Below are 20,268 nucleotides of genomic sequence, written 5' to 3'. Positions count from 1 at the left end.
AATAGCCCATTGCAAAACTTCCGTGCGTGTCTAAATTTAGCAGGGTAAAGCTGGTAATTGCTTATTTAAATCATACAGCTATAGTCCTACAAAGAACGTCGCATTTCAATCGTATGCGTTACATAAGATCAAAATATGTCGTACCAGAAAATGGCAGCGGCTTGAGGAAGGGACGTACTGTCCCGTTTTTTGTCTTGGGTCCTCTGGTAGGTTAGAAGACAGTTTTCTTCACGTTGAGAAACCTTAGTTGTACGAGCTGAAGTATAACTTTAGTTCATTTATTACGCACCCCATACCCATCTTGTGGGCGGTGGTGGAAAGGGTTACAGAGGCACATAATGGGCTCAGGGACTGAATTTAGTATTTGGAAATTACACTTCAAATTTTGCAATATGAAAATAAATCGCTCAACGTTAAATGACTTTAAAAACACCTGAAGCAAAACAATTTGCTTAATGATCGATATTTTTTTTTATTAAAAGTTCAGAATGACATTTGCAAGTTTCCACTCTAGTAACTATTCCTATGGTCAGGTTTCACAATGATCTTTTCCTCGTATTAATAAAAAAAAAACTTGGTCATTTTTTTTTTTGTAAGTAAATTCATTATTCCAGCATTATAATATACTCTCCTGGTTGTGCTTGCAGTAGCAGTTTAGGTTCTTTGTCCCGCCTCTTAATATCCTGGTGTAGATTCCAGCACATTATATCGACACTTTGAAACTATGTATGGGGTCCCCCCCCCCCCCCACCTACCAAATCAACTTTCATTACATGTTAACTACTGCCACTGAATTCGGGTACTCGGGTTTTCACGCATCTCATGAATTAATGTATATTTACCCTGGCAATATCCCCACTGAAAATTTTAGGAGGCTGGTCGGGAACCGGCCCACGAGTTGAGCCAGAATACGACCCGCCAAATCTTTTACCAACCAGGTACCCACTTTACTGTTGGGTAAACAGAGGCCAGTCAAGGATTGATGCCCAGTAAATCCTATCCGTCACATACAAACCAAAGAGTTTTACCACTACGCCACGTGAACTACAAGGTCCTCGGGACACAAAAGGTGCTGTTCAACATGCTGCAGCAAGAAATATTGCCTAAACAACCGTAGTCAAAAGAAAAAAAGCAAATTCTTCAGTATTTATCAGACCAACCGGGCTGTGGGCCGCTCCATGCAACAGCCTGTTGGACCAAGCTTGGACCTTGGGGGAATAACTCGCATAACCCATCAAGTGACTTCGTATTAGTAAAACTAGATACCTTTGAATCTTCTCTATTAATCTCGTGCTTAGCAAGGTCTTGGATTGGTCTAACGCAATGTGGTATAAAGGTTCTAAATGTCAGCCAGCCTCGCATACACCGCTGATATTCTCTTAACGTGGGCTTCGATTTAGTCAACCATCTGATATCAACCATCTTTGCCAGTTTCATGGAAGATTTTTTGTAGTTCTATAAAATCATCGCAAGAGCGCACATACCAAACATTCTACCTATCTGGAGCTACTGTACCTAAATATTTTATTAATTTTAATAAAGACCAATTTATTAGTTGCTACACGTAGGCGGCTAATGCTGTCGATCTTTGCAGATTTAGGAAGCAATTTTAAGGAAACACCTGTAATCTTGAAACAATTTATTTTAACGTTTTTGCGAAAGTTCCCTGGCCTTGGACCGTTCCAACTTTGCAATCCTGGAGGCAGACTTAGCACCAAGCATGCCACCACCCCAGTTCTTGCGGATCTCATCATAGCGGTCATTGTAGTTGGTCTTCACCGACTCTAGAAGTTTGTTGAGATTAGAGCGATCATTCGACTCCACCTGGGGAAACAAAAATTACAATTATTAGAGTGTTCATTATGTATATATAATGTATGTGTGAAACATTCCATCAGTGTTAAAAAGCTCATGTTGAAACATCACATGATATCAGGTGAAGAAATTCTTACATCATTTGTAATTTACAACAATCGTTAATATAGTTTTTAAAGCATTTATTTAACAGCCAGCTTCATGTTTAATCAAAATTTAATTCACACTTGCTAAATACCTATTGTAAAACTTTAAAGGGTATCTAGCTTTTGCAACAAAGGTTCTTGGTATCGGCCCTTTTATTTTATGTACAATTTTAATCACAGGCCAATCCAGCATTGATAAATACAGTAAAGTTCCATGACTAACCAGTTAAAAAATCAAGATACCACAAAATATATTACCAGTTTGAACAAAGTATGGGACACTACCATAAACCAAATTTTTAAATTTGTTAATTGATAATTAAAGATTTAATAACAGGTTGCCATTATTTCCAGCAAGGATTACAGAAAAGGCTCGTGATAGCAAGAACAGTCATACAATAAACCATTTTATATATCAAGCAGATGTAATAAAGGTAGGTGGTAACTTTTAGGAATACTGTAGATATTGTAAGGCAGATAAATTTCACACTTCAGTGCCATCTGTGGTTATGGGCCAAATATGCCAATCTCATTATGTCTGGAGACCACTGCCTTTATTCCTTTTGTATCAAGAACACACTTCTTAAAATACATAATCACAATGGGGGGAGCTTTCAGCCACGACACAGATTATTTAAACAGTTCACACACAGATCACACTAACGATGAACAAATCCACAAGGGCCGTGACGAAGATTCGAACCAGTCTGGGAGCATCCCAGATGCAGGTTCGAATCCTCGTCACGGCCCTTGTGGATTTGTTCATTTACTTTAATAGTTATTTGCCTGCACTGCCCAGTAGTCCCTACGCATTTAAAAAGCTGATAGACATGTAGTATGAGAAAACTGCACTAGAAGACACTAAGATAATACCGAACAGAGTACTCAGTTTAGTACTATATCCACTGAACAGCAGAGATGATGACTTTTACATATCAAAAAACAAGATTAGGTCCACATTCTGCAAAGGTAAACAAGGCTCAAAAATTCTTTCTACAAATAGAGAACTACAAAGTCAGGTCAGATAGCTGACCAAGACTGCTGTTACCAGCCTTGCCAGCCATATTTTCACCAAAACTAAACCATGAAGCTGTACACAAGAAGAACGATAGACCCAAGGTATGTAATGTTTACCAAGGACATAAACAAGTGAATAATCACATCGGACAAAACTAAAAAGTTTTTATTTCCATAGTGTATTAACATGTAAATGCAAAGTCAGCTAGACATTTCTCACCGATACAAAAACCACAAGTTATAAAAAAAATGGCTTAAAACAGAAACGCACAAGTCGAATGATATCAAAGGTATCAGATTCACCAAGAATTCTTTCGAGGGACAAGTGACCGCAAGGGACGGTCGGAAAGCAAGACATGCTCGTCCTGGAAGTCAGGACACTGAACAAGTAAGGACCATGCAGTTTGGACAAAAAGGAGTAGGGCGGCACGCCATTAAATACCCAAATGTTAAAAGTTACAATAATAATGTTTTAGATTCAGCTACTCGAGCAAAAAGTTCCAAGTAGCACAGGCTATGATGAGCCCGTAGTGGACTTATATCGCACAGGAGCAGGGTTGTAACCGTGCAGAGTTAAATGTACATGGCCAATGAGTAACCTTGCCATAGCAGTTTCCCCACTGCCAGATACAGCAATAAGAGGAAGGCCAAGAGAACGGGATACCCCTAATTAATTTAAAAGAATGCCGTTTGTTACCGATAACAGAAAACGAATTACCATGGCAATGGGCACAGTTCAAGGAATGAAGACTGGATAGGAATCTGAATAAGGAATGCCTTTTTTGGGAAATATAGCAAATGTAGATAGCCTCTTTAGCAACACTGTCCACGTGCTCATTGAAGGAAATCCAAATATATCTGAAACTATATCTGATATTGGAAAGCCAATATTGGATATCAACCACTGGATTTATAGGGTTAAATGATCCCAAATACCAGAGACCTTGAGTGAACCATTATGACAAAGGAGACCAAACTATGGCAAAACAAGCTATGAAGGGCATACAAGATAGCATACTGTTTGGCTGTGAAGATGATAGCCACAAAGTAGGATGCACATACAGGTTCCGTCTGGATAGATAACGGTATTCAACACCGTCAGGGGGAAGAAAAAGTTGAAGCAAGACATCTTAGAAAGTGCTAGAAACCTTTATCACATGGGTCAAAGGCTTACAGGACCCACAGAGGGGCAACAGCCAAAGCCAAGGCAATAATTATGTTGCAGACCTCACAAGGTAACAAAGGCAATAACGATCTTGACGATCCTGGAGCAACGAGACTAATACATTTCAACATAATGGCTCTTGATGGGAATGAACGAAAGACGCCGAAGCATCAAGACAGGAACAGAAATTAAATTATGGAGAATGGGGAGATCAGATGCATAAAAGGCAGGTGCAGTAAAAATAATTAGGAATGAATGGAATGGATGAAACGAACTTGAAAAAGGCGTCCTATATACATATTCTTAAACCCGTCCGCAGTAATCTGTAGTTTTGCCCCTATTTTACCCCCGAAATACTATAAATACAGAGCTAGATTCATCTATATGGCTAAATGCTATATAGACTACCATGACAATCTTTAAGAAACAAGACAAATTTTATTTTCCTTTCTAAGAAGGAATAACAAATCAAGGTGCACTTGAAAATTGGAAATGCTATGGGACAAATTAAGTAACTATTCAAAGGCTAAGTGAAGCTTGTCAGATGAGCAAGTAATGGACATGACTTATCAAACAGAATGCTGGCCCATGTGGTTCATGCCAGTCACTCGTCTGATAATACTAAGGATTTAAAGTCAATCAGGTAAGGCATAAAGCAATTCAAAAGGATACACATACAATAAGCTTTAAGGGGCTGGATCCAACGAGATATTGACAGCAAAAGATTTCTGGCAATTGTCCTCATGATAACTTTTTTTGCTCCGAAATTCAGCCAAAGCTTAAAAAATGGGATAAATACAAACTTTAATATGCCGTAACGATATAACACTTTCGCACTCTCGGCGCTCAAAAAAAAACAATACCCCAGATGCTTTCGGCACTTCGCGCGCCTACACGGTAAGACCGAAAAAGTGTACACTCTTTTGACTGTCCTGACAATAATTGAAGGCGCACGTATTTAAATTTGGTATCACTGTGTTCGCAATGAAATTGTCTATAAGAGCATACCTATAAAATGCCGCCCAAGCATAAGGAGTATCAACACCAAATAAAAAACTATGCAGATCACTCGCCGAGAGCGCCAAACAGCAACAAAATGTTTCCACTCTCTTAATGGTTGCGAAGCCTACACTTGTCCTACATCGCTAATTTTGGTATCATTGGAATCACAATAAAATTCTCTACACGGACATAGGCATATGAATGTTTAATATAGGTAATTGCCCACCCGCAAGAGTGTGTGAAGTGGAGAGTAGTTAGCCGCGAGCGCAGTGGCGAAAACACAGGGGGAAATCATGCTTGGAAAGTTTATACATTTATACGTTTCCTGACCCTACTTTTCTATGTACGTATTTCTTTTTTATACCAATGTGTTCGCAATAAAATTTTCTATAAGATGAAATGTATAACAATTGTACAAAGCATGTATAAGAGAAGCGCCAAATATAGAACCACGTCGCTCAGTATGCGTTCGCGGCAGAAACGAACGCATTGTTTTCGTTCGTTTGATGTTTGTCATGTTTATACTTGTTGAAACATTTTATAATTTGTATGACAGTGATCGCAGTAAAATTCCCTACACACACACACACATAACACATACAAATATTTCCCACGTGTTGGATATATCAACGGCTAAAGGGAACCCACTGCCACATGCCCACCACACCCAGAGCCACACCCGCCACACCCCCAAACATACTTTGTTTTTTTTTACTCATACTTTACTCTTTACTTTTTTTACTTTACTCTTTTTTTTTACCCACTTCACGTAATTGTTCTGTTAGGCTTACAGAGTTATAGTAGTTATCCATATACAAATGATAACCCTTGTTGACTAGGGGCGCCATCAACCCCATCACGGTTTCCACTGTCGTTTTTCCAATTCCACAATACACATCAAATTTATATATGTAGCCTGATTTCCCTTTGGCCAACATATAAAATTTTACACCATATTTATCAGGCTTGTTGGGATTGTAGACCTTGAAAGAGGCGCGGCCGCGCCATCCCATTGTACCCTCATCGAGACTCAATTGTTTTTTGGGGATATATACAGATTCAAATTTTTCTGAAAATTTTCAGTGAGGGAGAACGGGAATTTCATGGAGAAAAATCTTAGAGTATCCCCATACATTTCGGTTAGAAAATGGAATTTATAGAAATATTTTTTCGATGGACTACAGGCATAGTCTGTTATGCGGAATCGTAAGAAAAAACGGTGACGAGCTATGTCTAATCTAAAGCGCAAAAGTGTTAACACTTCAAAGGACGAAACACTTATAAACAATTACTAGATTCTGTGGTTCATTTCATGTTTTTGAACCCACAGACTATGGAAAATGTTAAGGACAACATTCAAATTTGGATTCAGGTGCCTGTATGGGCAAATTAATACCAAAACTAATCTAATATTTCATTGCAAATTCCATTTGAGTCATTGGTGCAATCTTCTAATTTACAGTATAATACTGCATTACATTTTTATCTCAGTAGAAAGTGTTGCCTTCTAATAGCTAGGCTGCTAACTCCTTATCTATGGCTTTGACAAAGTTCAAGGAAAGCTCGAGGGGATAAGCCAGTTTATACTAACGAGGCATAAACTCTGGTACAGTAAAAATGAGGACCTTAACATAATACAAAATCAAATGTGCACATAGTAGGAAAGCAGCATGTAGAGGATTTGGGAATAATTATGTCTGACTACCTAATGTTTAGGGAGCATAACCAAGCAAATATTGCATCAGCCAGAAAAATGATTGGATGGATTACGAGAATTTTCAAATTCAGGGATCCCATCACAATGGTTGTGTTCTTCAAATCACTTGTGTTGTCCCGTCTTGAGCACTGCTCAGTACTCACTTCCCCCTTCAGAGCAGGAGAGATTGTATTCCCTCCATTTCGGCAGAGATATGGCATACAGATGCAATAGAGCACCTAAATTATTAGAATCATCTCAAAGCTCTCCAAATGTGCTCGCTAGAAAGAAGACAAGATATAAAAAAAATACACACATGTAAGATACTGGAGGGCCAAGTACCAAATCTACACAGTAAAACAACATACTGGAGTGAACGATATGGAAGAAAATGCAGATTAGAACCAGTGAAGAACAGGGGTGCCATAGGAACAATCAAACACTGTATAAACATCAGAGGTCCACGGTTGTTCAACATCCTCCCAGCGAGCACAAGAAATATTGCCAGAACAACCGTGGACATCCGAGAAAACAATCATTTTCTCCAAGGACTGCCGGATCAACCGGGCAGTGGTGGGTATGTGAGCCTGCGGGCTGCTGCAAACAGCCTGGTGGACCAAACTCTCAAGCTTGGCCCTGGGATAGGCTTAGGGAGTAAAACTCTCAGAACCCCATCAACCAGATATCACACTACCAGCAGATGCCACTGACTTGGCAAGCTGCCTCTCGACATACAACACAGCAAACATGGCCAACTTTAGCATCAAGACTGCTAGTATTTCTAGAGTTACAAGAGATTCAACTTCATGATAAAGAGGTGGTGGCTTTATGCTGTGGCTATCTGCCTCATGTAATCAAAACCAGCATCGTTTCCACCAATATTTGAACATTGTTCCTCTTGACACTGGTGTCATTAAATGACAAAGTGATGATGTGGGAACAAGATGCACAGCAGTGCAGCGAGCAGCTGCAGCATACACTACCTATGGCTGCCCTCTCCAAATGACAAGTCACACCCAAGTGTGCCTAGGTGTGAGGCCATTTTTTTTCTAAGATGGCATTCATTTACTGGAGGCCGGAGAGTCCTCCAGTAAATGTTAAGTGCATTAAGCAAATGCAAGCCCCAGGCAGGTGCAGAACTTTAAATCATACAAGACTTCAACCACTGAACTGTGCTAGAGGTCTGGTTGAGGACCGGGCTATGGTGACACTAAGCACCAAAATCATCACAAGATAAGGTATACGAGGCCCTGGGAGAGCAGGAGAAAAATTCAATTTTTTCTTATTAAAATGCAGTCTCCGTTTCACGTGAAACTAAATACAAATATTGCACGCAACACTGGCTGTAATTAAACTAGGAAGCGAAGAAATCTTCAGTGGCAGTGTGCTCCAGCTTAGCAGTGAGGATGCTAATGCATTTTTTACACAATTTTCAATATTTTTCAACTTGTGTATATAGTTTTCAGCATTATCCAATATGGCAATTTGAGGAATTTGTAATTGTACAATGAGTTAAATGTGCAGATCAATATGCTAAAAAAATAGGGTGCTCATTATGCATCTTATGATATTTAATATTCTTACATTAAATAGTATTTTTGCTGTTATACGTACATAAATATCTGCATTTCTTGAGGTCATCTTGAGATGATTTCGGAGCTTTAGTGTCCCCGCGGCCCGGTCCTCGACCAGGCCTCCACCCCCAGGAAGCAGCCAGTGACAGCTGACTAACACCCAGGTACCTATTTACTGCTAGGTAACAGGGGCATACAGGGTGAAAGAAACTTTGCCCATTTGTTTCTGCCTCGTGCGGGAATCGAACCCACGCCACAGAATTACGAGTCCTGCGCGCTATCCACCAGGCTATGAGGCCCCCTATGTGCACTGTATGTGCACTATATGTGCATGTATATGTGCATGCATAGTATGTGCACTATAAACCAGATGGACATTTGCAAACGAAATTAACGACCCAAGGTTAGCCTAGTGCCTGACAGCCGAGGGTTGCCCCAAATACATTTTTACACCTTGACAAAAAACCTTATTCCAGGCAATATTAAAGGATATTCCTACCCCTTATTAAAGGGAGCCGGTCGGCCGAGCGGACAGCACGCTGGACTTGTGATTCTGTGGTCCCGGGTTTGATCCCAGGTGTCGGTGAGAAACAATGGGCATAGTTTCTTTCACCCGATGCCCCTGTTACCTAGCAGTAAAATAGGTACCTGGGTGTTAGTCAGCTGTCACGGGCTGCTTCCTGGGGGTGGAGGCCTGGTCGAGGACCAGGCCACGGGGACACAAAGCCCCGAAATCATCTCAAGATAACTTATTCTAAACACTAAATTTCACTAACCTTAATACCAGAATGTCACTATTCCCACTGTCATATCTCTGGCCTAAGCTTTAAGACAAGTGTCCATGGTTACCATATTTCAAATTCATTGCACTTTACATTTTTTGTACTTATGAGCCGTAAATCATTACCATTTTCTGAACTAAACCAATTGCATGGGACTAATATATGTAGTTCAGTATTGCCAAAGAAAGCAAGATTGGGAGAAATTTGGTATCTACTAGTACTGGCAGACAATCCTGGTGGTCATGAATAAGAAAATGGGCTCAAATTTGATTTGCTGTCATGAGATTTCAGTACAGGACTTAGTAGACTACTAATGTTTAAGAAACTATTGCAAATGTGTCCTTACAAGTGTGTAGAGAAGCTTTTGATACCTACATTAAATTTTTGAAGTGCATAATAGGCCAAGATTTTTTTTTCCATTTAAGACGATATCCAAACCACACATCAGAAAATGAAGAAACGACAATGTTTCAGTCCCTCCTGGACCACTGTAACATTACAAACTTTTGTAGTTTCTACAGTGTTCGACATGTGATTTGGATACACCTTCAGCCTTGTTATCGTCAATATCAGATACAGCACTTCTGTATCCAGGTTGGAAAGGTCACTCCCTAAACAAAGATTAAATTACTGTACTTACATCAGTAATGGCAATGCAGGCAGTCTTCTTCCTCCTCACCACCAAACCCAGCCTAGACTTGTTCTTTACAATACAATAAGGTACTCCCATCTTGCGACACAAAGCAGGCAGGAACAGCACAACCTATAAACAATGCGATACTTCAATATTCTTTCATAATTAAAAAAAAATCAGCAAAATTAAAATGACTCAGATACTAACCAAAAGTCTATCAAATACATTTCAGGTGAAGAAATTCATACATCATGAAACACTTGCAATATTGCACATCACATCAGAACATAGCATACCTCTACAGGGTCAACATCATTGGCAATGCAAACAAGGCGAGCCTTCTTCTGTTCAACAAGAGCAGTCACAGTGTTGATACCCTGACGCACACATATCTTGCGCTTTGTTGGGACTTCGTCCTTGCCTGAAGCTCTTGCAGCAGCACGCTTACGCAGCCTTTCCTTCCTGGCAGCCTTGCTCTCGGGACGATACTTGTCAATCAAACGGAACAGCTCTGTGGCTAATAAAAATATCAATTGTTTAGTAAACATTAAAAATGAATGAATGTCTCCCTCGTGAAAAATTACATCAGTTATTTGTGGTAAGGTTTGTCAACATTAGCTTCGGATAGCAAATACTGGATCATCATTATACTTTAAATACAGAATAAAAGTGGTTTCACAAGTCTACCTTCATATAATACCCTTCACCCACTATCTCTGGGAGATATTTATGGGTTTGGATACTTGCACTCAGCACCACCTCCACTTGCTGGAGGCCTATGAGTGACTTACATATCAAAATATCCTTCAATCCTGCACCGCTCTAAATGAGCCTAAGGATCATTTGTTAGGTGAATACCTTTCTGCCGATCAAGGGTCTGCTTGAACTGGTGGATGGGAGGAGGAATCTTCAAGCGCTGCTGAAGAACTGCCTTTTGACGTTGCAGACGGATATACTTGGGCCATCTCATGAAGCGACTCAGATCACGCTTGGGTTGGATGTCACCACCTGCAGATCACTTAATATATTAATTCAAATCCTTTACTCAAATGTTGGTACATTTAGTTTACACACATTTACCATAAATTTACCTGTCATTGCATAGTTATATACCAGGGAAGGTCAAACTGCAGCTCACAAGCCACATGCAGCTGACCTTTAATGTGGAGCTTGTGAGCTTTTGAGCACCTCCCGGGCGGGATAGAAATGGTGGGCAAGTTTCCTTTCACCTAATGCCTCTATTCACCTAGCATTAAATAGTTACACCACAAGAAATTGAATATTCAGTAATTTCTATCAGAGTCCAGAGCAAAAACGCACAACTATGCAACATCTTGATACCTATCAAAGTAAAGTTCAGTCCGAGTACAGACATTAAACTGTGTAGACCTAGCTGGTACATCATAAAATTGGTACACCATATAAAATTATCAAAGTAAAGACCCAGAAGAATTTGGCTTCAACAAATGAGCAAGATGAAAAATATTCAACCAAAATGCATGGAAGTTTGCATTCATAGTTAACACTAACTATGGCATCATACCAGCTTATACACAATATAAAACTAACAATTTTTCACTGTAGAATTATTATTTTATGCAGAATGCAAGAAAAACTTGTGGATATTTAGTTTCACAAAGTGAGGAGTCTGGCTTGTGCTCAACTATGCAGACGCTTCCCATTTAATCCTCCTATGTTACATTATTTACAATGTCTTTATATCCATATGGGTCATTCCATGTGGATTCAAAGGCATCCCACTCAACCCTTCCTAAATCTGCTTTGGTTCTTAAATAATGTCCATGTTCAATGGGCTCTCATTCCGTTAATGAGCATACCGTAAAAAGGGGCCAACTTTGACCCATTTATCAAATTACGTCTAGTGCCCAGGTGTGAAATTTGGACCCCAATTTGGATTGGGCTCCAATCCAAAAGTTCCTTTCCAAAACTTTTGGAAAGTTGGCCCCCAAAAAAATGTGTGCAAAACTAGCCAACTTTCAAGGTAAAATCTCTCAATGTGTCGTTCCTAATTTGGTTTTGAATGACACCATTGGATAGAGCAGATTTTTCTGTACAAGAGTAACTTATTTATGTTGGGATCCAAATTCCTAGTTCAGCCAGAAGGACCTTTTGCTGATGAATAAGTGGTCTCCAAATTGTGGTCCAAATTTCTCATGACAAAATTTGAGTCATTTTAGCATGGATGGATAGCCAAATATTTGGCCACCCGTTATATAATCTTTGTACAGTTATACACTGTACAAAATTTAATATAATCAACAATTTCACAATCACAAGTTCCCAGGTTCAGAAAATACATTAGCAAGTTTTTACAAGTGGCCAAAATGAACAGGTGTACTACATGTCAAAATCAAACCGAGTAATCAAAATCAAGAATAAAAATTCAGCTTAAAATTAGGATAAGGCATTTTAAAAAATACTCATCGTACCACGCAATAAAAAAATTGCCATACATACCCTTAGTATTCTGCCTCAGATTCTGGGGCTATCCTGAATCAAATCAAACTAATTGACAACATATTTCAATAAACATTGTTTGATCATTAACAAATCCATAAGGGCCGTGACGAGGTTAGTGTGGTATGTGTGTGATGATGCAAGGGCGAAGAGGGAGAACGGCCTATCGATATAGCTCGGATGCAAGGGGGATGGGGGGGGGGGGGGTTGTGTAAAAGCCTGGTTTGTGCCTCAGAGAGGCTACGGGATCTAGTAAGTTCAGTAGAACTTCGGTTTCAACCCTTTTACCCTGTCGTAGCTCAGTCGATTAAGGCAGTGTCTGGGATGCTCCTGGACTCAGGTTCGATTCCTCGTCACGGCACTTGTGGATTTGTTCATTTGATGCATCACGTTAGTGTGATCTGTGATTGTTTGATCATTGTATAAGACCAATCATAGATAATGATGGGCCTGTGGGATGATCCTCTTACTCTGACCCCTTTTGAGAAATGATAAATGCTATAAAGCAAAGTATCCTAAATGGGAAGGGTCTATAAGTTATTTCTAAAAATTGGCATAGGATATTATACATAAAGGCTCCTTTACAAACTAACTGCATTATTGCACCTTCTAAATTTTATACAACTAGTCGCTTCAAAACATTACTAAATATAATGAGAACTTTAGTAACTTACCAATGCCAAAGTTCCTTGGCCTCTTCTCAAAGAGGGGATTAACAACTTTCTTCGGCACAACCACCTTCTTGGTGACGAGGGGAGCTGCTGCTATCTTCTTTCCTTTCCCCTTCCCTTTTCCCTTCCCCTTTCCCTGAAAAAGAAAGATAATAATTATAACCTAGTACGCTAGTAGCCTACACGCAAGGGCATCAGAAACTAACACGTGAATATTAACAACCTTTGTATGATCATTGTATTAGAGCCATCACAAACAATGATGGGCCTGTGGGATGATCCTCATTTTCTAACCCCTTATGAATAAGGACAAGTACTGTAATAGCATTTTATCCTAAATGGGAAGGGTATGATATGGTTGGACCAAGATGAAGGTCCTTCACTTTTCGAAATGTGATTTGGACACCATACATTAAACCAAACCTCAATCTGTTAATGCCAGAAGAGGTACAAGACTGATTTAATGATGGGCAAAGATTAATACTGCACATTTGTACTGGATGTGAACGAGTCAGTTTAGAGAAAATATACAACACTGGTGCTGAAGTGGAAGTGGATTTGAGGGAACGTTAAACATGCAGATGTGAAATGGTCTTGTAAAAGATCAAGGAGGTACCTTAAAATATTTTAAGGAATTTAATAGTTTGTGAGCACAAAAGAAAGTTAAGGTCAATATAAGAATGCAAGATTATGGAGTTTTCAGAAGGAAATGGAGCAGTTACTCCTCGAGAGCAAGGCAGATTTGTGAAGACAATAAAATGGGAAGATACCCTGGAAGAGGCAACTTCAATAATTAAGAGGGCTTACAGCTCATAAGAACCCACTGGGGTTCTTAAAATAAAGCACGCTAATTAGAGATTAACCAAGAGGAGGTTACATAAAAGCGAGGGAATTAAAAGGTGAAATAAGTGATTAAACACTTTCGCGCACAGATGTCGCCGTCCAGCGACATCTGTTTTTCCTCCTGAGCCGTCTCGGATGACGTGGTCCATAGTCGTCCATTAAAATATTTGTTAAAAATTTAAATTTTTCACTGATCAATCTGAGTGTTATTGCTTGTGATGTGTATCTATGTATGTATTAACACTATGTAATGAACGGGGTGAGAATAGCTCGAGCTACCTCATCCCTTTGTGTGTATTTTACCTCCATAAACTTATTTCAATTTCAATCTGTGAGTGGTTTCAAAATGAACACCTTTAAATTGAGCACAATTTGATACCAAAATGAAAGGTGTAACATGAAAATTGAAAAATCAGAAGACTGGAAAGAAAAAATTTTGTGATGAGCATCAATAAGAGTACAAAAGTTAAAATATTTGTCAAAATTCAATTTATTGCTACTATTATGGGACTAGTTTTAAAATACGTGTCACTTTATTGCAAAAAATTTGATAAAATGAAAGACGTGAAGCAAAAATTTATGTCAAAGATAAATGTCAAAGAAAAATACTTGTGGTCCAAATTTTAAAAGTATTTGCTAAAATTCCATTTATTTTTCTATTACTATGGGACTAGTTTTAAAATATACGCCTTTATATTGCAAACAATTTGATACCAAAATGAAAGACGAAACACGAAATTTGGTGTCGGGACACAATCTATATAAATAAAAATGGAAATGTTCATTTGTGCTAATCCCAAAAATTCTTCAGATTGCTTTGAAATTTTCACTTCCATCCGAGCAGGTTTTTATACACATACTATACTGATGTCACGTCTGACAAAATACCATGTTTTTTTGAAGAACTTTTTCATGTGTTTTTATGCGAGAAAAATCTTCTATACCACTTTACCAACTGCTTTGAAATGTTGACAACATTGCATTTGAATAGGTGCGTATTTTTATTTACTGTACCTACTATATACAGGCCTCACCTGTGACAGGAAAAAACATGCCTTTTTAAAAAAACAGCGCCATCTGTTGGACGTAAGAACACACTACAATCTCCCAAAGTTCTTCACCGATTGCTTTGAAATTCTGATCCAATGCTCCATTCGAATATGCGCACGTTATTATATACCGATGCCAAACGTGCGACAGGTAAATACACGTTTTGAAAAACAGCGCAATCTGTTGCATACTAGAGCAACTCTCGCTATACTAAATGTTACAATTTCATTTCAATGTTTGAAATTTCATTGATAAATTGAATTTTCAGATTGAATTATTTTGTGTGACATTGCGTTGGAATTGTGTTTTGTTGTTTACCATACCGTTCATTGTGAGCAGTTTATTTTTTCAATTTTGTTCATTTCGTTTTTAATTGTTTTTCTTGTATTTCAGTAATGGGAACATCAGAGCATTTGATTTTCCCAATTTTCTGATGGGAACATCAGATTTGGGAATGCACCAAACGACAGAGTTTGGAATGGTGGGGAGGACGAGGGGCAGAGGAATGGTGGGGAGGACAAGGACGGGAGATGTGGGAGATGCCGACTTTAGGCTTTACTTTGGGGGAGTCACGGCGGGCTTTTAGACCTTATATGCATATACCCCTGTAGGGAATTCTATTGTGAACACAATACCAAAATGAACAACGTAGCACAAGAATTAAGGCGAGAAACCCGAAACAAGTACACACTTTTCAGTGTCGCTGCAAAATCGCCCACACTGCTCGGCGCATGACAATTTCTGTGGTGCGCGATAGTGTTTAAAGTGAATGGTCGAGTACAAGTAAGAAATGTTAGTTAAATCTGTGGGACAAGGTTTAATCCAAGTGAAATAAATATAAAAGAATGAAAGGCTCGCCAATTAATAAAAACTACCAATCTTAACACACACATTTAGCCCCCAAAAAAATTTAAGTGAACATTAGCACAGTATAAACTACTCTTCCAAGAATAAACCGCAATAGCCCTAATACTTATTTAAATTCAGTTCTACACTATTCAGCACTAATTATAGAAGGAAAAATAGTTCAAAGTAGCATGATTGATCAGTATACTCTCAGTGAACTAGTCCTTGACTAAGCATGCAAGATGATTCCTATAAGAACATCACCCTCCTGAGAGGAACCATGCAAGATACCAACAGTAGTCCAAGCATCTTGCCTCCAAAAGAAAATTTATTGGATAAAAGCAACACTTAATGGATCTCAATCTTACCAATGGCAGGGTTAGAGTAGCATGCATAAATCTTAAATAATGTTTCCAAAGTGAAACTGAAGACATAGATCGAGAACCATTCCTCAACACAAATCAAGCTCATTGGCATTGTGACACGATTGCTAAAACAGAGCAAAATAGGAGCAGTGCTCTGAATGAGGCCTAGAGCAGCACTGCCAAGTGCTCAGTCTTATCACTGCACCACAGGGATTGCAACAGATGAGGCATGAGGTAGTTGATAGTGCAAAAGATTATAACACAAAAGAAAGGAAGCGTCTGATGCAGTCACACGTCTGATAAATGTTCACAGTACTACGAGTGCTAGCCTGGATACAGGCTAGTTAATACAAATGAGTGTGAAACAATTTTCACTGGACTGCCTCAAGGCTATACCAAGACCTGTTCTTACAAAATATAGAAATTATTTAGATTCAGGATCGAGTAGCAATTTTCAAATTTGCAGATATGAATATTAGGCTGCAAAACTCGATACTCTAATTGCTTCAATATGAGCCAAATCGAGATGGGCTTTTGAAATGATCGAAAGTGACAGGTTCAGTTCAATGATAAATGTAGTGTTCAAAGGCTAGGTAGATAGTTCAAAGATATTATTACCTGGATGGTATTAAAACGGCAGTCTCATTGGAAAATGAATCCAAGGGAGCCATGATCTGCAGCAATGTAAAGCTAAAAGAACATGAATGTTCAAAATATGGCAATTAGAATACAGAGATTTTGTTAGCAGAGGCGTTAGCAATAAAAAGCCTAGCACTGAGAAAATCCATAGGAGCCGTGATTAAGGTTCGAACTTATACACTAGGTGTTCGAACCCTAATCATACCACCTACAGATTCTCATTGATTGATCTGTGTACATTTGTGTAGTAGTATATCTGTGTGTAGGATTATTCAAGTCATATTAGGCCTCCGAGAATAAATTCCAGTTTTGGTCACAAGCTATAGAAGGGACACTCACTAAAATGAGTTCATCTGATCAAGCATGTGCACAAAAATTCTTAAATTAAAAGATTTTGGCATCAACATATAATGTATTTGAGGAAAACTGCGATTAGAACATACCACACGGATGTCCTGAAGCCTATTTCTTTAGAGGGGTCCGTCTAATTACCACAAGCTACCACAAACTACACAAACTATACCACAAACTACACAAACTTCAGAAAGCTTCCTGGCAATACGTTAGTAATGAATAAATATGATACATTAAGTTAGGCTGACCTAACCTAACCTATCCTAACCTAACCTATCCTAACCAAACCTATCCTAACCTATCCTAACCAAACCTAACCTAACCGAAGCTTGGATCGTCGACTTTATTTGGCGTCACCAGCTTTTTATTTTCGTCTAATTTCTTTATAAAAAGATACTTTTTCAGATTAAAATTATGTTTTTTCATGTTGTACATTCAGCACCAACATTATAATGAGTAAATATATCATTTATTCATTACTAACGTATTGCCAGGAAGCTTTCTGAAGTTTGTGTAGTTTGTGGTAGCTTGTGGTAATTAGACGGACCGCTTTAGAGTAAAAGTACACATGTGCAGCATTGACAATGTTTAAGAAAACTAACATTTCAAAGAATTTATATAGTACATGCAATATAAATTTTATGATTTAAAAAGTATAATTTCTTTCTAAATCATTCCCAGAAAAAAATTAAGTGGTCTAAGATTTGATTTTGTATAATTGAAACTAGACACTAAAACTAAAAAAGTTTTAAAATTATATGCACCACCACCATACTGGCCCCACGTGCACCAATCATCCTCCTCCATACTGGCCCCACGTGCACCAATCATCCTCCTCCATACTGGCCCCACGTGCACCAATCATCCTCCTCCATACTGGCCCCACGTGCACCAATCATCCTCTTCCATACTGGCCCCACGTGCACCAATCATCCTCTTCCATACTGGCCCCACGTGCACCAACCATCCTCCTCCATACTGGCCCCACGTGCACCAACCATCCTCCTCCATACTGGCCCCACGTGCACCAACCATCCTCCTCCATACTGGCCCCACGTGCACCAACCATCCTCCTCCATACTGGCCCCACGTGCACCAATCATCCTCCTCCATACTGGCCCCACGTGCACCAATCATCCTCTTCCATACTGGCCCCACGTGCACCAACCATCCTCTTCCATACTGGCCCCACGTGCACCAACCATCCTCTTCCATACTGGCCCCACGTGCACCAACCATCCTCCTCCATACTGGCCCCACGTGCACCAACCATCCTCCTCCATACTGGCCCCACGTGCACCAACCATCCTCCTCCATACTGGCCCCACGTGCACCAACCATCCTCCTCCATACTGGCCCCACGTGCACCAACCATCCTCCTCCATACTGGCCCCACGTGCACCAACCATCCTCCTCCATACTGGCCCCACGTGCACCAACCATCCTCCTCCATACTGGCCCCACGTGCACCAACCATCCTCCTCCATACTGGCCCCACGTGCACCAACCATCCTCCTCCATACTGGCCCCACGTGCACCAACCATCCTCCTCCATACTGGCCCCACGTGCACCAACCATCCTCCTCCATACTGGCCCCACGTGCACCAACCATCCTCCTCCATACTGGCCCCACGTGCACCAACCATCCTCCTCCATACTGGCCCCACGTGCACCAACCATCCTCCTCCATACTGGCCCCACGTGCACCAACCATCCTCCTCCATACTGGCCCCACGTGCACCAACCATCCTCCTCCATACTGGCCCAACGTGCACCAACCATCCTCCTCCATACTGGCCACACCTGCACCAACCATCCTCCTCCATACTGGCCACACCTGCACCAACCATCCTCCTCCATACTGGCCACACCTGCACCAACCATCCTCCTCCATACTGGCCACACCTGCACCAACCATCCTCCTCCATACTGGCCCCACGTGCACCAATCATCCTCTTCCATACTGGCCCCACGTGCACCAATCATCCTCCTCCATACTGGCCCCACGTGCACCAATCATCCTCCTCCATACTGGCCCCACGTGCACCAATCATCCTCCTCCATACTGGCCCCACATGCACCAATCATCCTCCTCCATACTGGCCACACCTGCACCAACCATCCTCCTCCATACTGGCCCCACGTGCACCAACCATCCTCCTCCATACTGGCCACACCTGCACCAACCATCCTCCTCCATACTGGCCACACCTGCACCAACCATCCTCCTCCATACTGGCCCCACGTGCACCAACCATCCTCCTCCATACTGGCCCCACGTGCACCAACCATCCTCCTCCATACTGGCCACACCTGCACCAACCATCCTCCTCCATACTGGCCACACCTGCACCAACCATCCTCCTCCATACTGGCCCCACGTGCACCAACCATCCTCCTCCATACTGGCCACACCTGCACCAACCATCCTCCTCCATACTGGCCACACCTGCACCAACCATCCTCCTCCATACTGGCCCCACGTGCACCAATCATCCTCTTCCATACTGGCCCCACGTGCACCAACCATCCTCCTCCATACTGGCCACACCTGCACCAACCATCCTCCTCCATACTGGCCCCACGTGCACCAATCATCCTCCTCCATACTGGCCCCACGTGCACCAACCATCCTCCTCCATACTGGCCACACCTGCACCAACCATCCTCCTCCATACTGGCCCCACGTGCACCAACCATCCTCCTCCATACTGGCCACACGTGCACCAATCATCCTCCTCCATACTGGCCACACCTGCACCAACCATCCCCCTCCACACTGCCCACACCTGCATCACCTCCCCCCCCCCCCCCCCAACACACACACAAGCCATCATGGCTGCCGGCTTACCATCTCATTTACCTAAATCCTCCCCCACACACACACCTCCCTGGCGCCTCTAGGCGTCCTTCAGCAACACGTACCTTCTTCTGCACCATGTTGAGGGCGTCCTAGCACACCAGAGGAGTAGAGGTACGTGGTAGAGGCACGAGGAGAGCCGCGGCGAGGCGTGTGACGCCGGCTGAAGCAGCGGAGGTAAAGGAGGAATATGGCGGCAGCGTCCGCCATAACACCTTCATATCCACACTTCCACTTGCTTCTATTTACATTCTTTTCTACGCTATTTACGGCAATTTTTATTGGCTAAGTTAACTTGGTAATTATTTTAGGCATAGTTGTGGTGAGTTA

The 20,268-nt window shown here is 41.0% G+C and overlaps 1 protein-coding gene and 1 non-coding gene across 2 annotated transcripts; both read right to left on the bottom strand.

Annotated features, from left to right (window-relative positions):
- Window positions 1-1,624: 1,624 nt before the first annotated feature.
- On the bottom strand, window positions 1,625-20,159 carry RpL7A (ribosomal protein L7A). Its single transcript, XM_069305877.1, has 6 exons — window positions 20,004-20,159; window positions 12,984-13,116; window positions 10,690-10,839; window positions 10,128-10,348; window positions 9,838-9,960; window positions 1,625-1,824 (listed from the first exon to the last, which is right to left on the bottom strand). Exons 1-6 carry the CDS (start codon window positions 20,016-20,018, stop codon window positions 1,645-1,647), a joined length of 822 nt encoding a protein of 273 aa, XP_069161978.1. The 5' UTR covers window positions 20,019-20,159; the 3' UTR covers window positions 1,625-1,644.
- Window positions 1,889-1,963, bottom strand: LOC138356242 (small nucleolar RNA SNORD36). The gene has a single exon (XR_011224301.1). It is a non-coding gene; the product is annotated as a small nucleolar RNA SNORD36 (small nucleolar RNA).
- Window positions 20,160-20,268: the final 109 nt, after the last annotated feature.

The sequence above is a fragment of the Procambarus clarkii genome, chromosome 6, assembly GCF_040958095.1.
Source record: "Procambarus clarkii isolate CNS0578487 chromosome 6, FALCON_Pclarkii_2.0, whole genome shotgun sequence".
NCBI classification, from domain to species: Eukaryota; Metazoa; Arthropoda; class Malacostraca; order Decapoda; family Cambaridae; genus Procambarus; species Procambarus clarkii.
This window is presented reverse-complemented; position numbering and strand designations above follow the sequence as displayed.